The following is a 16694-nucleotide window of genomic DNA, read 5'->3' as shown; positions in this document are numbered from 1 at the left end:
TCAAAAAACAAGGGTTACATAAGTAAGAGAGCTGCCTCTGACATTTCCAAGGGTACAAGAAATAGATGATTCAGATTATCACAGTAGCATCAGGCGGCAGAAGGCGCCCAGCAGACCGTGAAGGAAGAGTCCAGGCAGCAAGCACTAGGGTGGGGTATATCAGTATATATGACAGGCAACTACAGGGTGGGTATATCAGTATATATGACAGGCAACTACAGGGTGGGTATATCAGTATATATGACAGGCAACTACAGGGTGGGTATATCAGTATATATGACAGGCAACTACAGGGTGGGTATATCAGTATATATGACAGGCAACTACAGGGTGGGGTATATCAGTATATATGACAGGCAACTACACTGTGTCAGCCCTGAGCACTGCACTTACGGGCTCTGTGGTAGACGAGTCAGGAAACATGTTAATCAGTGTCCACTATTTTAGACCAAGTGGTTTGAGATACCTGGAGTTTTTAAATGTATTTAGTTTACTCACAGATATATACTGAAAGATATCCTCAGATTCGACCTGAAGTTTGCTAGTGGGCTGCACTCGCATCCCATCGGGAATGGATTGTTGCAAGAGAAAGGTTAGATATACATATGCATAAGTTTGGTTGGATGTGTTGCACCAGCAGCCTTGCATGGGGTGAGGGAGGCCTTCACCTGTTGCCATGATTCCTGTGATCGTACGAGGGAATATAAGGTTACCTTAGGCAGTTCCCACAGACACCCAGCCTTACCCACATGTTTCCCAGCGTGGTCGAGACCTACCCATCAGTTTAAAAAAAGTGGATCTCTCTGCCCTAACCTTCACCTACCTTACTGTATGTCTACCCATCTCCCCCTCTCCTCTTCCTGCCTCTCTGAAGCCCATAGACCCTCCCTTTCCCCCTTCCCAATGTCTTCCTTCCCTTTCTGTACCTCTTCCTTCCCATCCCTCGTCCCTCACCTTCCATTCCTTAAGATATTCATTTCTATTCCTTGAGGTCCCAGAGCGTAATAAGCCTCCATTCGCGCCCTTACCACTGTAGAGTGGCACAACCGGTTCTCCTCGTCCCCCCCCCCCTTCCTTGAGTCCCTACACCACCCCTCACTCCCCTCCCCCCTGAGACCCCTCACCCCTGTGAGAGTAGTGGGGCGAAGACACTTATCACAGGTACAAGGTCCTTGTTATCGTGGACAAGGTGGTGTCGATGTGTCCTACAAGAGGATACGAACCCTTGGAGAGAAATTAGGCTGTGGGATGACCGGACGGACTCGCGCACACACACACACACACACACACACACACACACACACACACACACACACACACACACACACACACACACACATACATACACGTATACACATGTACACATACGCACACACGTGCACATACGCACACACACAATATAAAGGCTGGAGTCGCAAGGTGAGTGAGTGTGAGAGATGCGAACGTGACGGTGACAAGGGCTGGCTTGGGGCGGCCCGGGCCACTCCTGTCCGAAGGGGCGGCCCTGGGCCACACCTGGCCGGGGGGGCGGCCCTGGGCCACTCCTGGCCGGGGGAAGGGCCGCCCTGGGCTACACCTGGCGTACTGATCCACCACTGGCACCTGCCTCATGCATCATATCCCTCTTGATGAACCTCATCTGAAAGTATGACACAAATCAGTAGGTCACCAACGACAACTTTATGACTAAAGTATATCAATTTAAGGGTCCGTGGCAGAGTGGTCTACGTATGCATGCGACTTACAATCGAGGATCCCGGTTCGATCCTCGAGAGGAAAATGAACGACTGGGCACCTTCGTTTCCTTTCACCTAGCATAGTTATAGGCAACTGTTGTGGCTGGCATACTGATAAAGGTCAGTAGTTGACCTCAAGGGCCCACGTTAAGCCTAAGCCCTATAGGCTCCATGTCCCGAATAACGGAATTTGAATTGTTTTTGGATTTGAATTTTCCCGCCAAAATATAGCAGTCCCACCACCCTCACCCCAGCACCACCACCCTCACCCCAGCACCACCACCCTCACCCCAGCACCACCACCCTCACCCCCAGCACCACCACCCTCACCCCAGCACCACCACCCTCACCCCAGCACCACCACCCTCACCCCCAGCACCACCACCCTCACCCCAGCACCACCACCCTCACCCCCAGCACCACCACATTCACCCCAGCACCACCACCCTCACCCCAGCACCACCACCCTCACCCCAGCACCACCACCCTCACCCCAGCACCACCACCCTCACCCCAGCACCACCACCCTCACCCCAGCACCACCACCCTCACCCCAGCACCACAACCCTCACCCCCAGCACCACCACCCTCACCCCCAGCACCACCACCCTCACCCCAGCACCACCACCCTCACCCCAGCACCACAACCCTCACCCCAGCGCCACAACCCTCACCCCAGCACCACCACCCTCACCCCAGCGCCACCACCCTCACCCCAGCACCACCACCCTCACCCCAGCACCACCACCCTCACCCCAGCACCACAACCCTCACCCCAGCACCACAACCCTCACCCCCAGCACCACCACCCTCACCCCCAGCACCACCACCCTCACCCCAGCACCACCACCCTCACCCCAGCACCACCACCCTCACCCCCAGCACCACCACCCTCACCCCAGCACCACAACCCTCACCCCAGCACCACCACCCTCACCCCCAGCACCACCACCCTCACCCCAGCACCACCACCCTCACCCCCAGCACCACCACCCTCACCCCAGCACCACAACCCTCACCCCAGCACCACCACCCTCACCCCCAGCACCACCACCCTCACCCCAGCACCACAACCCTTACCCCCAGCACCACCACCCTCACCCCAGTACCACCACCCTCACCCCAGCGCCACCACCCTCACCCCAGCACCACCACCCTCACCCCAGTACCACCACCCTCACCCCCACCACCCTCACCCCAGCACCACAACCCTCACCCCCAGCACCACCACCCTCACCCCAGTACCACCACCCTCACCCCCAGCACCACCACCCTCACCCCAGTACCACCACCCTCACCCCAGCACCACCACCCTCACCCCCAGCACCACCACCCTCACCCCAGCACCACAACCCTCACCCCCAGCACCACCACCCTCACCCCAGTACCACCACCCTCACCCCAGCACCACCACCCTCACCCCCAGCACCACCACCCTCACCCCAGCACCACAACCCTCACCCCCAGCACCACCACCCTCACCCCCAGCACCACCACCCTCACCCCAGCACCACCACCCTCACCCCAGCACCACCACCCTCACCCCCAGCACCACCACCCTCACCCCCAGCACCACCACCCTCACCCCAGTACCACCACCCTCACCCCCAGCACCACCACCCTCACCCCCAGCACCACCACCCTCACCCCAGTACCACCACCCTCACCCCCAGCACCACCACCCTCACCCCAGCACCACCACCCTCACCCCCAGCACCACCACCCTCACCCCCAGCACCACCACCCTCACCCCAGCACCACCACCCTCACCCCCAGCACCACCACCCTCACCCCAGCACCACCACCCTCACCCCCAGCACCACCACCCTCACCCCAGCACCACAACCCTCACCCCAGCACCACCACCCTCACCCCAGCACCACCACCCTCACCCCAGCACCACCACCCTCACCCCCAGCACCACCACCCTCACCCCAGCACCACCACCCTCACCCCCAGCACCACCACCCTCACCCCAGCACCACAACCCTCACCCCCAGCACCACCACCCTCACCCCCAGCACCACCACCCTCACCCCCCAGCACCACCACCCTCACCCCAGCACCACCACCCTCACCCCAGCACCACCACCCTCACCCCAGCACCACCACCCTCACCCCCAGTACCACCCTCACCCCAGCACCACCACCCTCACCCCAGCACCACCACCCTCACCCCAGCACCACCACCCTCACCCCAGCACCACCACCCTCACCCCAGCACCACCACCCTCACCCCAGCACCACCACCCTCACCCCAGCACCACCACCCTCACCCCCAGCACCACCACCCTCACCCCAGCACCACCACCCTCACCCCAGCACCACCACCCTCACCCCAGCACCACCACCCTCACCCCAGCACCACCACCCTCACCCCAGCACCACCACCCTCACCCCAGTACCACCACCCTCACCCCAGTAGGACCAGGGGACACAGGTGGACGCAGGAAACACAGATGCGCCGAAGGAACGTCAGGAAGTACTCGAAGCCGTCTCCACAACATTAGGGTCGAACACGACAACGAATTTAAATGTTGTGATAGTTTATAAGGCGGGAGGATTGGGAGGCCGGATGGCAGGAGTGAGCTAAAAATGTTACCTTGGGACTGATAAGTGAGTATACGGCCATGGTCCAGCAGGGTGAAGGTCCAGCAGGGTGAAGGTCCAGCAGGGTGAAGGTCCAGCAGGGTGAAGGTCCAGCAGGGTGAAGGTCCAGCAGGGTGAAGGTCCAGCAGGGTGAAGGTCCAGCAGGGTGAAGGACCAGCAGGGTGAAGGCCCAGCAGGGTGAAGGCCCAGCAGGGTGAAGGAAGGCCCAGCAGGGTGAAGGCCCAGCAGGGTGAAGGTCCAGCAGGGTGAAGGTCCAGCAGGGTGAAGGAAGGCCCAGCAGGGTGAAGGCCCAGCAGGGTGAAGGCCCAGCAGGGTGAAGGTCCACCAGGGTGAAGGAAGGCCCGGCAGGGTGAAGGCCCAGCAGGGTGAAGGCCCAGCAGGGTGAGGGTGTTGTCCTGGCGAGAGAAAACGAGAGTGTGGCGCCCGCGCCCAGTTCAAGGTTGTCTCCCAGTATGGCCATGTTGGGCCGCTTGTCGTGCCCGTACCCACCTGTTGGGCCGCTTGTCGTGCCCGTACCCACCTGTTGGGCCGCTTGTCGTGCCCGGACCCACCTGTTGGGCCGCTTGTCGTGCCCGGACCCACCTGTTGGGCCGCTTGTCGTGCCCGGACCCACCTGTTGGGGCGCTTGTCGTGCCCGTACCCACCTGTTGGGCCGCTTGTCGTGCCCGTACCCACCTGTTGGGCCGCTTGTCGTGCCCGGACCCACCTGTTGGGGCGCTTGTCGTGCCCGGACCCACCTGTTGGGGCGCTTGTCGTGCCCGTACCCACCTGTTGGGCCGCTTGTCGTGCCCGGACCCACCTGTTGGGCCGCTTGTCGTGCCCGTACCCACCTGTTGGGGCGCTTGTCGTGCCCGGACCCACCTGTTGGGCCGCTTGTCGTGCCCGTACCCACCTGTTGGGCCGCTTGTCGTGCCCGTACCCACCTGTTGGGCCGCTTGTCGTGCCCGTACTCACCTGTTGGTCCCTCCTGGACCTTGCCACCTGCACGGGGTCCTGCACGCCACTGTCCTGCACGGGGTCCTGCACGCCACTGTCCTGCACGGGGTCCTGCACGCCACTGTCCTGCACGGGGTCCTGCACGCCACTGTCCTGCACGGGGTCCTGCACGCCACTGTCCTGCACGGGGGCCTGCACGCCACTGTCCTGCACGCCACTGTCCTGCACGGGGGCCTGCACGCCACTGTCCTGCACGGGGTCCTGCACGCCACTGTCCTGCACGGGGTCCTGCACGCCACTGTCCTGCACGCGGGCCTGCACGCCACTGTCCTGCACGGGGGCCTGCACGCCACTGTCCTGCACGGGGTCCTGCACGCCACTGTCCTGCACGCCACTGTCCTGCACGCCACTGTCCTGCACGGGGGCCTGCACGCCACTGTCCTGCACGCCACTGTCCTGCACGCGGGCCTGCACGCCACTGTCCTGCACGCCACTGTCCTACACGCCACTGTCCTGCACGCCACTGTCCTGCACGCCACTGTCCTGCACGCCACTGTCCTACACGCCACTGTCCTGCACGCCACTGTCCTGCACGCCACTGTCCTGCACACCACTGTCCTGCACGGGGGCCTGCACGCCACTGTCCTACACGCCACTGTCCTGCACGCCACTGTCCTGCACGCCACTGTCCTGCACGCCACTGTCCTACACGCCACTGTCCTGCACGCCACTGTCCTGCACGCCACTGTCCTGCACGCCACTGTCCTGCACGCGGACCTGCACGCCACTGTCCTGCACGCCACTGTCCTGCACGCGGGCCTGCACGCCACTGTCCTGCACGGGGGCCTGCACGCCACTGTCCTGCACGGGGGCCTGCACGCCACTGTCCTGCACGCGGGCCTGCACGCCACTGTCCTGCACGCGGGCCTGCACGCCACTGTCCTGCACGGGGGCCTGCACGCCACTGTCCTGCACGCCACTGTCCTGCACGCCACTGTCCTACACGCCACTGTCCTGCACGCCACTGTCCTGCACGCGGGCCTGCACGCCACTGTCCTGCACGCGGGCCTGCACGCCACTGTCCTGCACGCCACTGTCCTTCACGCGGGCCTGCACGCCACTGTCCTGCACGCCACTGTCCTGCACGCCACTGTCCTGCACGCCACTGTCCTACACGCCACTGTCCTGCACGCCACTGTCCTGCACGCCACTGTCCTGCACGCCACTGTCCTGCACGCCACTGTCCTGCACGCCACTGTCCTGTACGCCACTGTCCTACACGCCACTGTCCTGCACGCCACTGTCCTGCACGCCACTGTCCTGCACGCCACTGTCCTGCACGCCACTGTCCTGCACGGGGGCCTGCACGCCACTGTCCTGCACGCCACTGTCCTGCACGGGGGCCTGCACGCCACTGTCCTGCACGGGGTCCTGCACGCCACTGTCCTGCACGGGGGCCTGCACGCCACTGTCCTGCACGCTACTGTCCTGCACGGGGGCCTGCACGCCACTGTCCTGCACGGGGTCCTGCACGCCACTGTCCTGCACGCCACTGCTAGGTGTCAGAGCCTTCCAGCTGTCCATTGCTGCTTCAGTGTGCGTTGCGGCATTTTCTGAAGTATTTAACATTTCGTCAGGATTACAATATTTATTATTTGTTTATTTATTTTGTCAATTTAACCGTTGCGGTTGGCAATGATGCTTACGTTGTTGGCAAGGAGCAGACGTTGCCAGAACAACCTGTCGTTGCCAGACAACCTGTCGTTGCCAGAACAACCTGTCGTTGCCAGAACAACCTGTCGTTGCCAGAACAACCTGTCCTCTTAAAAATAACGTCGCTATTGGCCGTTTGTCCGTATGGCCGAAAGTGGACATAACTTGAAAATGAAAAAAATGAAAATAAAGTTGGGATTTTTTTTCAACAACGGTAAGTTAAGGGTCCTCTTATAGGTTAGGTGGGCAGGAAATTCTCATAAAGTTTCAAAACGTTATGAAAAACGTTAATTGAAAGTTTCCTCTCCTAACCTTACCGAGTAAGCCGGACGACTCAAACAGAAAACGGGACAGTATGTCAATTTTGTGAGTCGATTTCATTTCAAATTACGTCTAAATTTGGCCATAGCGCGCATACCGGCCAAAAGTGACGATATTTTTAAGAGGACGGGTTGGGTAGGGATAGAAATGGCAACTTGATTGACTAGGGAGATATGCGTATAACCGCCGACAGGTGTGTGTGTGGGGTGCCACACACGGCCCCTGCCACACACCACCAAGCTATCGTCGCCATTCTTCATATTTATCTCTCCCGGGGCTTAATGGCTGTGTGTGAGAGAGAGAGAGAGAGAGAGTTTGGTGGCCTCTTATCTCAGGAGAAACCTCTCATTTTGCGACTCATTCAATCTCCATCGGCGACTTCCACTGGCAGGTCGTCGCCTCATAAACACTAGCCAGACGCTCACTAATCCAGGCCAGCTTCCAGTTTTATGAGTGAAATGCCACTTTACCCACAACTCATGTTCGAATTTTGTCTCGAACGCCGCTTCCCACTTGCTGTGTTCGAAGTTCCCATCTCTAAATTAGTCACTCCAAGTATTGTAAATGACTTCCAACAGAAATATGTAGCGTCTCCTAGGCTTAATTATACACAAAACGTTATGTATAAAGTTTTAGACATAAAACTTGACTTTGTAAAGTATGGGGGTATTACACGCCACCCCCATACTTTATGTATGGGGGTCGTGCGTATTGGTGTTTACCTGACTCACTATGGCAAGAATGTTCTATTAAGATATCTTCGACATGATATCTTCAACAAGATATCTTAATTTAGATATCTTCAACACGATATCTTAATTAAGATATCTTCAACACGATATCTTAATTAAGATATCTGCTACAAGATATCTTAATTAAGATATCTGTTACAAGATATCTTAATGGATATCAGCACTACAAAGACTCTGCAGGTGGTCAAGGTCAGATAGGACATGACCTCCCCTGGAGAGGGAGCAAGGAAGGGGGAAGAGGAGGAGGAGGGAGCAAGGAAGGAGGAGGAGGAGGAAGAGGAATAGGGAATAGGAGTTAAAGGTACATATAGTGAGCATTTTCCTGGGTGTTAAAGTCGCCCCCTTGTACAGGGAGCGACGCCCCCTTGTACAGGGAGCGACGCCCCCTTGTACAGGGAGCGACGCCCCCTTGTACAGGGAGCGACGCCCCCTTGTACAGGGAGCGACGCCCCTTGTACAGGGAGCGACGCCCCTTGTACAGGGAGCGACGCCCCTTGTACAGGGAGCGACGCCCCTTGTACAGGGAGCGACGCCCCTTGTACAGGGAGTGACGCCCCTTGTACAGGGAGCGACGCCCCTTGTACAGGGAGCGACGCCCCCTTGTACAGGGAGTGACGCCCCTTGTACAGGGAGCGACGCCCCCTTGTACAGGGAGCGACGCCCCCTTGTACAGGGAGCGACGCCCCCTTGTACAGGGAGCGACGCCCCTTGTACAGGGAGCGACGCCCCTAGTACAGGGAGCGACGCCCCTTGTTCAGGGAGCGACGCCCCTTGTACAGGGAGCGACTCCCCTTGTACAGGGAGCGACGCCCCCTTGTACAGGGAGCGACGCCCCCTTGTACAGGGAGCGACGCTCTCTTGTACAGGGAGCGACGCCCCTTGTACAGGGAGCGACGCCCCCTTGTACAGGGAGCGACGCTCTCTTGTACAGGGAGCGACGCCCCCTTGTACAGGGAGCGACGCCCCCTTGTACAAGGAGGGACGCCCAACACGACAGGTCGCTGAGTGGGACAGTTGTGTGTACTGTCCAGTAAACAACGGACTTTATAAAAGGATTAAAATTTGATTTTGCTAAAAAATCTCATGTTAGTTTAAGTTCATTAATTCATTAATATATAGACCGTCCAGCCTGTGGTTGGCTCAGATTTGATTTAGAATATTACGTCGATTACTCTGGTCAAACTTAGTTAATTTAGTAATAATCACTTGTCTGCCTAGTTATAGTTAGTAATTTATGACTTGGTTATAGGTGGTAGACGGAGTGGGCTACCCTCAACATGTGGTCGACAATACAACCCGTGCTCACACTAGGCTGGTTAAAGCAGCGGCCGTCCTCACACTAGGCTGGTTAAAGCAGCGGCTGTGCTCACACTAGGCTGGTTAAAGCAGCGGCCATTGTCCCCAGACAACCCATTCTCACACTAGGATCGTTTAAAGCGGCGGCCGTCCTCTCCAGACAACCCGTCCTCACACTTGGCTGGTTTAAAGCGGCTGACGTCCTCCCCAGATGCATTCATCATTTTTTACATGCTTTTCATTCAAAACGGGAATTTTCTCAAATATAAATTAATATTATAATATATTAGCATATTGTGCATATATAGGCATAGGTTAGGTTAGGTGTTTAGGTTCTGTTGGCGATTATTTGTATTTGTAGTACGTGGGTGAAGCATTTATAGCGTTGTGATTCCAACAAAATTCGTCAGTGAAGCACTTGTTCCGCAAGTGTTTGAACGTCATCAGTTGTGAGTCGTGTGTAAACCGTTTATCATTCATAATCAGCGGGTTTGGCGGGTGGATGGAATCACTTTTGGGTCATTGTTTGGAGGACGGGCTGGCATTTATAGAGTAGTGGTTCGAACAGCAGCCCGTCCTCCACACAAAGAGGACTTGTGATACTGTGATAGACAAAGAGGAATTATGATACTTATCATATTAAATATATATTTGATTAACTTTACTTTGTAATCTGACTTTAATAGTGTTCGCTAGATCTTGGATTTTCTGAGATATTGCAAGCTGGAGTGTGGAGCACCCTGAGCTTACTGACTTGAAGAGTATGAGTACATGCTTACAGCAGCTACAGTTGATACATGCTAAAGTAACATTTGATAACAACTTAAGAGTAACAGACAAGTTCCATTCGTTGTGTTGTATATACTGAGCTAGAATGGGTGGTGGCAGCCCTTTCTGCCTTTCACTTTCTACGCCTCTCCGGGTTCTCAGGCTCTCCCTTTTTCCTCATTCTAAACTTTCCCTTTCACCCCCAACCACTCCTTACTCCTCCCACCTCTCTACCTCTCTCCCACCTCTCTACCTCCCTCCCACCTCTCTACCGCCCTCCCACGTCTCTACCTCCCTCCCACCTCTCTACCTCCCTCCCACCTCTCTACCTCCCTCCCACCTCTCTACCGCCCTCCCACGTCTCTACCTCCCTCCCACGTCTCTACCTCCCTCCCACCTCTCTACCTCCCTCCCCCACCTCTCTACCTCCCTCCCACCTCTCTACCTCCCTCCCACCTCTCTACCTCCCTCCCACGTCTCTACCTCCCTCCCACGTCTCTACCTCCCTCCCACCTCTCTACCTCCCTCCCACGTCTCTACCTCCCTCCCACCGTCTCTACCTCCCTCCCACGTCTCTACCTCCCTCCCACGTCTCTACCTCCCTCCCACCTGTTTACCTCCCTCACCCCAAACCCTCACTGATTACTTCATTATTCATCTCTTTTATATTCCGAGCCGTTACAATGATGACAGCGGTGTTGAACAATGTTTACCGTAGCTGGTGTTAACATTGTTCAGTCCCACGTGTCCTTAGCCGCTCAGGCGCTATCAGGGAGATCTTGACACGTGTTTAATATTTAGCGATTTAGCGAGTTTTTTCAGGTTAGGAGATAGTGATTCTCTAGCGATGTGTTTTCGTGATTTTTGGGAGTTTTTGTGAAGTTCAGAGAATGTTCACCAGAACTTGCATGGTGTGTAGTGAGATTTATGTTAGTGGTAATATCTGGCGATTAACTTAGCAGTTAAGTGGAGGACAGGTGAGTGTGACAGGTGAGTGTGACAGGTGAGTGTGACAGGTGAGTGTGACAGGTGACCCACAGGTCCCAGGGGGACACCCAGCCCCAAGAGTGTTGTAACACTTATATGCTCTCCTTACTGTATTAACCTGCAATGTTAAATGGGATTGTTGTATTGTGAGTTGTGTATTTGTACTCACTGAATGTGTGCGCCCCTTGAGGGACTTGAAGTAGAGGGGGGGGGGGGGTAGGGTAGAAATAGCCTAAGTTACTCTATCCCTTTCAGATGTATTTATTTCTTGTCTCAATAAACATACTTGAACTTGAGGTGTGGTGTGACAGGTGTGGAGTAGTTATTAAGTAGTTTTAAGTGGTGGTTCTGTTCAGGTTATCGCGGGTCGACTGATTTACTCCAATTGAACGGAATGACCCGAGTTGTACTGTATTGTACACCGCACTTATGGGACCAGTTCCCTCCTACTCCTCCTCCTTCCTCCTCCTCCTCCTCCTCTTCCTCCTCATTCTTCCTCCTTATTCCTCCTCCTCCTCCTCATTCTTCCTCCCTCCTCCTCCTCCTCCTCCTAGAAACTAAGGTGTATTACCGACTCATTTACATGATTAAACTTTTATCTGTTTATAAATTTGAACCAACAATATTCAATTAATTCTTTAAGAGCTAATTAGCTTCATTTAATCTTATAAATAATAAGAAGTAACATGAGACAACTTTAGCTTGGTTGCGGGCCCACACCTGTGGGTGTGGGGCCACGCCGCCCAGCCTGTGGGTGTGGGCCCCACGCCGCCCAGCCAGTGGGTGTGGGCCCCACGCCGCCCAGCCTGTGGGTGTGGGGCCACGCCGCCCAGCCTGTGGGTGTGGGGCCACGCCGCCCAGCCTGTGGGTGTGGGCCCCACGCCCGCCCAGCCAGTGGGTGTGGGCCCACGCCGCCCAGCCAGTGGGTGTGGGCCCCACGCCGCCCCAGCCTGCGGGTGTGGGCCCCACGCCGCCCCCAGCCTGTGGGTGTGGGCGTCGCTTCACTAGCACTACCCACTTAGAAATTACCTATTAATTTCCCAAATGTGAACAGAAACTCCACCGACCTACCCAATCCCGCCCACTTACTCCACCCCCCCCCCCCCCCCCACCCACCCCTCCCCCACACTGTGGTGGTGGAGTGGGCGAGGCCCCACCAACACGTCCACAGTGAGTGACCACCACCACCCACCACCTCGCTTCATGTGCTATAAATTACCTACCACCATTATCAACCATTTTTTCCCTCTGGTGGCCGGTCTTGACTCGTTTGGTCGACAGAAGCTCAGATGCTGGAATCGATTATTCTGATAAAAATTAAGAGGTATTAACCCCCGGATTTAAAATGCTCACGTGATTGGAAGGTGGCCCGTGATTGGAAGGGTATTCAGGCAGTTGATGGGCTGATCATTACTACCACTTCAGTGTCAAGATTCTTTTATCGTTGAGATTTATAAATATATTTGTCGGATGTGGAAGATATTGAGCGATACAACACGGGGAAAAATGGGCGCGAGCGTGGACATGGACGCCTGAGGCCCGGCCGACTGACGGTATCTATATTGTGTAAACAATTTTGAGTCGCCGTGACGGAAGATAAACAAATAGATGCTTTGTTAGGGCTGTGGCGACGCTTTGTTTGTTTGTTAAATATTCTTAGTGTTGGTTGAGCTTGGTTGTACACTCCTGGGTGCCGGGGTGAGTTATACACTCTGGGTGCTGGGGTGAGTTGTTATACACTCTGGGTGTTGGAGGTGAGTTTATACACTCTGGGTGTTGGGGTGAGTTGTTATACACTCTGGGTGCTGGAGGTGAGTTATACACTCTGGGTGTTGGGGTGAGTTATACTCTCTGGGTGCTGGGTGAGTTGTTATACACTCTGGGTGTTGGGGTGAGTTATACACTCTGGGTGTTGGGGTGAGTTATACACTCTGGGTGTTGGGGTGAGTTATACACTCTGGGTGTGGGGTGAATTGTTATACACTCTGGGTGTTGGAGTGAGTTGTTATACACTCTGGGTGCCGGGGTGAGTTGTTATACACTCTGGGTGCGGGGTGAGTTGTTATACTCTGGGTGCTTGGGGTGAGTTATACACTCTGGGTGTTGGAGTGAGTTGTTATACACTCTGGGTGTTGGGGTGAGTTATACACTCTGGGTGTTGGGGTGAGTTATACACTCTGGGTGCTGGGTGAGTTGTTATACACTCTGGGTGCTGGGGTGAGTTGTTATACACTCTGGGTGCTGGGGTGAGTTGTTATACACTCTGGGTGTTGGAGTGAGTTATACACTCTGGGTGTTGGGGTGAGTTATACACTCTGGGTGCTGGGGTGAGTTGTTATACACTCGGGTGTTGGGTGAGTAACAACTCTGGGTTGTTGGGGTGATGAGTTATACACTCTGGGTGCTGGGTGAGTTGTTATACACTCTGGGTGTTGGGGTGAGTTATACACTCTGGGTGCTGGGGTGAGTTTTATACACTCTGGGTGCTGGAGTGAGTTGTTATACACTCTGGGTGCTGGGGTGAGTTGTTATACACTCTGGGTGTTGGGGTGAATGTTATACACTCTGGGTGTTGGAGTGAGTTGTATACACTCTGGGTGCTGGGTTGAGTTGTTATACACTCTGGTGTTGGGGTGAATTGTTATACACTCTGGGTGCTGGGTGAGTTGTTATACACTCTGGGTGCTGGGTGAGTTATACACTCTGGGTGTTGGGGTGAGTTGTTATACACTCTGGGTGCTGGGGTGAGTTAACACTCTGGGTGCCGGGGTGAGTTATACACTCTGGGTGCTGGGGTGAGTTATACACTCTGGGTGCCTGGGTGAGTTGTTATACACTCTGGGTGCCGGGGTGAGTTATACACTCTGGGTGCCTGGGTGAGGTTATACACTCTGGGTGCCGGGTGAGTTATACACTCTGGGTGCCTCGGGGTGAGTGGTTATACACTCTGGGTGCCGGGTGAGTATACACTCTGGGTGCCGGGGTGAGTCATACACTCTGGGTGCCGGGGTGAGTCATACACTCTGGGTGCCGGGGTGAGTTCATACACTCTGGGTGTCCGGGGTGAGTCATACACTCTGGGTGTCTGGGTGAGTCATACACTCTGGGTGCCGGGGTGAGTCATACACTCTGGGTGTCGGGGTGAGTCATACACTCTGGGTGCCGGGGTGAGTCATACACTCTGGGTGCCGGGGGTGAGTTGATAAGTCAACCTGTCTCCTACAAAGAACGTCGCATTTCGATCGTATGCGTAACAAAAGGCCAAAAATTGTCGTACTAGAAAATGGAAGCAGCTGGCGAAAGTGACGTGCTGTCCCGTTTTCTGTTTTGGGTCCTCTGGTAGGTTAGGAGAGGGCACGTTAAATTGACCGCTTTCTTGACGTTGGGATACTTTAGGAGGACTGGTTGGGACGTCTTGGTGTGTTTGGGTGCCCGTGTTGTGCCTGTTCTGTCGACTCACCGGCCTCCGAGATCAAGGCGCCTGTTGTGTGCTCGGTCGAGGCAGTTGACAACCAATACTTCAAGATCAAATCAGCGTCAGCCCCTCGCCCTGCACCTGCACCCATGATACCTAGTACATGGCCCAGTGCGTGTATATATATATATATATTATATATATATATATATATATATATATATATATATATATATATATATATATATATATATATATATATATATATATATATATATTATTAAATATGAACCGAAAAAGTAAGATTAATAATTCTTACTTTTTCGGTCATATTTAATAATATATGTCTACAGGAAAGACTGCTACCAAAATATACTAATATATATATATATATATATATAATATATATATATATATGTCGTACCTAATAGCCAGAACGCACTTCTCAGCCTACTATGCAAGGCCCGACTTGCCTAATAAGCCAAGGTTTTCATGAATTAATTGTTTTTTCGGCTACCTAACCTACCTAACCTAACCAAACCTAACTTTTTCGGCTACCTAACCTAACCTAACCTAACCTATAAAGATTGGTTAGGTTAGGTTAAGTAGGGTTGGTTAGGTTCGGTCATATATCTACGTTAATTTTTACTCCAATAAAAACAAGTTGACCTCATACATAATGAAATGGGTAGCTTTATCATTTCAAAAGAAAAAAATTAGAGAAAAAATATTAATTTCAGGAAAAACTTGGCTTATTAGGCAAATTGGGCCTTGCATAGTAGGCCCAAAAAGTGCGTTCTGGCTATTAGGTTCGACATATATATATATATATATATATACACACACACGAAAGGGGTACCACCTCTGGTGCAATTGTAGGGACCCATGGCCTCAAAGAGGGAACACAGAGCATTCAGAGAAAAACTTGCCATTTAACTCTGAATACGTATGAGTGTTCGCTTCTCCTACCACCCCCCCTTTTTTATGGTGTACACTTTATTATACAAGGTTATACAGTTACATATGTGATTGTTTACAAAAAGATAACATTAAGAGGAAATAAAGGGAAAGTTTGTTTCCTAGAGGTTGCATATTTCTTCGAACTCCTCCGACGCCGGGCAGGAACCGAGGACGCAGCGGGCATTTCCCCCTCTGGATCGCCACACTGAGGCGCTGAAAAGAGAAAACTTGCCGCTCTAGGGTCTCTTGTGGTGTCAATGAGCTTGGAACCAAGATCCTTAAGAAACTTTGCACTCTCTCCCCATGGGCCTAGGGTCTCAGAACCTATTGGAACGAAGTTGTACCGGTGATCTATTTCCCGGTGATCTATTTCCCGGTGATCTATTTCCCGGTGATCTATTTCCCTGTACTTGGTTGACTTGTGTCTTTCTGTGCGTGTGGCCGCGGCTCCTGCTGTGCCGGCAGAGGTTGATGTATGTGGTGGCCAGGGCGGATACACAAGTATAGTCCCACGCCAACTGTCTGCCACCCTTCCACGGACGCAGTGTGATTCCGTCTGGTCGACCAGCAAAAGCTAACAGAGTTGTGGTTCAATAGATTGCGGGGGCTCTCTCTCTCTCTGCTGGACACTGGGCAGAGGTACAGCTCTGACACCATGGTGTCAAGTACCATGGTGTCAAATACCATGGTGTCAAGTACCATGGTGTCAAGCACCATGGTGTCAATCACCACGGTGTCAAGCACCATGGTGTCAAGCACCACGGTGTCAAGCACCACGGTGTCAAGCACCACGGTGTCAAGCACCACGGTGTCAAGCACCATGGTGTCAAGTACCATGGTGTCAAGTACCATGGTGTCAAGCACCATGGTGTCAAGTACCATGGTGTCAAGCAGCATGTCGACTGTCAACTGATCTAGGAGTCATGATTAGGTTCGGTTAGTTTCCGTAGGAATTTAAAACAAAAAACCTGCATTAGTACACAAAACAGAGGGAATATCGTACCAGGATTATACCAGGGAATATCGTACCAGGATTATACCAGGGAATATCGTACCAGGATTATACCAGGGAATATCGTACCAGGATTATACCAGGGAATATCGTACCAGGATTATACCAGGGAATATCGTACCAGGATTATACCAGGGAATATCGTACCAGGATTATACCAGGGAATATCGTACCAGGATTATACCAGG

General features: G+C 54.0%; 1 protein-coding gene across 1 annotated transcript; it reads right to left on the bottom strand.

Annotated features, from left to right (window-relative positions):
* Positions 1 to 1570: 1570 nt before the first annotated feature.
* Positions 1571 to 6911, bottom strand: LOC138354460 (paternally-expressed gene 3 protein-like). The gene is made up of 4 exons (XM_069308656.1): positions 6562 to 6911; positions 5992 to 6261; positions 5301 to 5760; positions 1571 to 1639 (listed from the first exon to the last, which is right to left on the bottom strand). The coding sequence occupies exons 1-4, from the start codon at positions 6909 to 6911 to the stop codon at positions 1571 to 1573; spliced, it is 1149 nt and encodes a 382-aa protein (XP_069164757.1).
* Positions 6912 to 16694: the final 9783 nt, after the last annotated feature.

This window comes from Procambarus clarkii, chromosome 63 (assembly GCF_040958095.1).
Source record: "Procambarus clarkii isolate CNS0578487 chromosome 63, FALCON_Pclarkii_2.0, whole genome shotgun sequence".
NCBI classification, from domain to species: domain Eukaryota; kingdom Metazoa; phylum Arthropoda; class Malacostraca; order Decapoda; family Cambaridae; genus Procambarus; species Procambarus clarkii.
The sequence above is the reverse complement of the archived record's forward strand: the minus strand, read 5'-3'. Positions and strand labels throughout refer to the sequence as shown.

Coding starts and splice junctions, on each gene's coding strand:
- LOC138354460 (XM_069308656.1), bottom strand. CDS start 6,911: ATGTTAAATACTTCAGAAAATGCCGCAACGCACACTGAAGCAGCAATG. Junction 5,761..5,991: donor GGCGTGCAGGACAGTGGCGT/GTAGGACAGTGG, acceptor CGTGCAGGACAG/TGGCGTGCAGGCCCGCGTGC. Junction 1,640..5,300: donor GGTCCAGGAGGGACCAACAG/GTGAGTACGGGC, acceptor TCATACTTTCAG/ATGAGGTTCATCAAGAGGGA.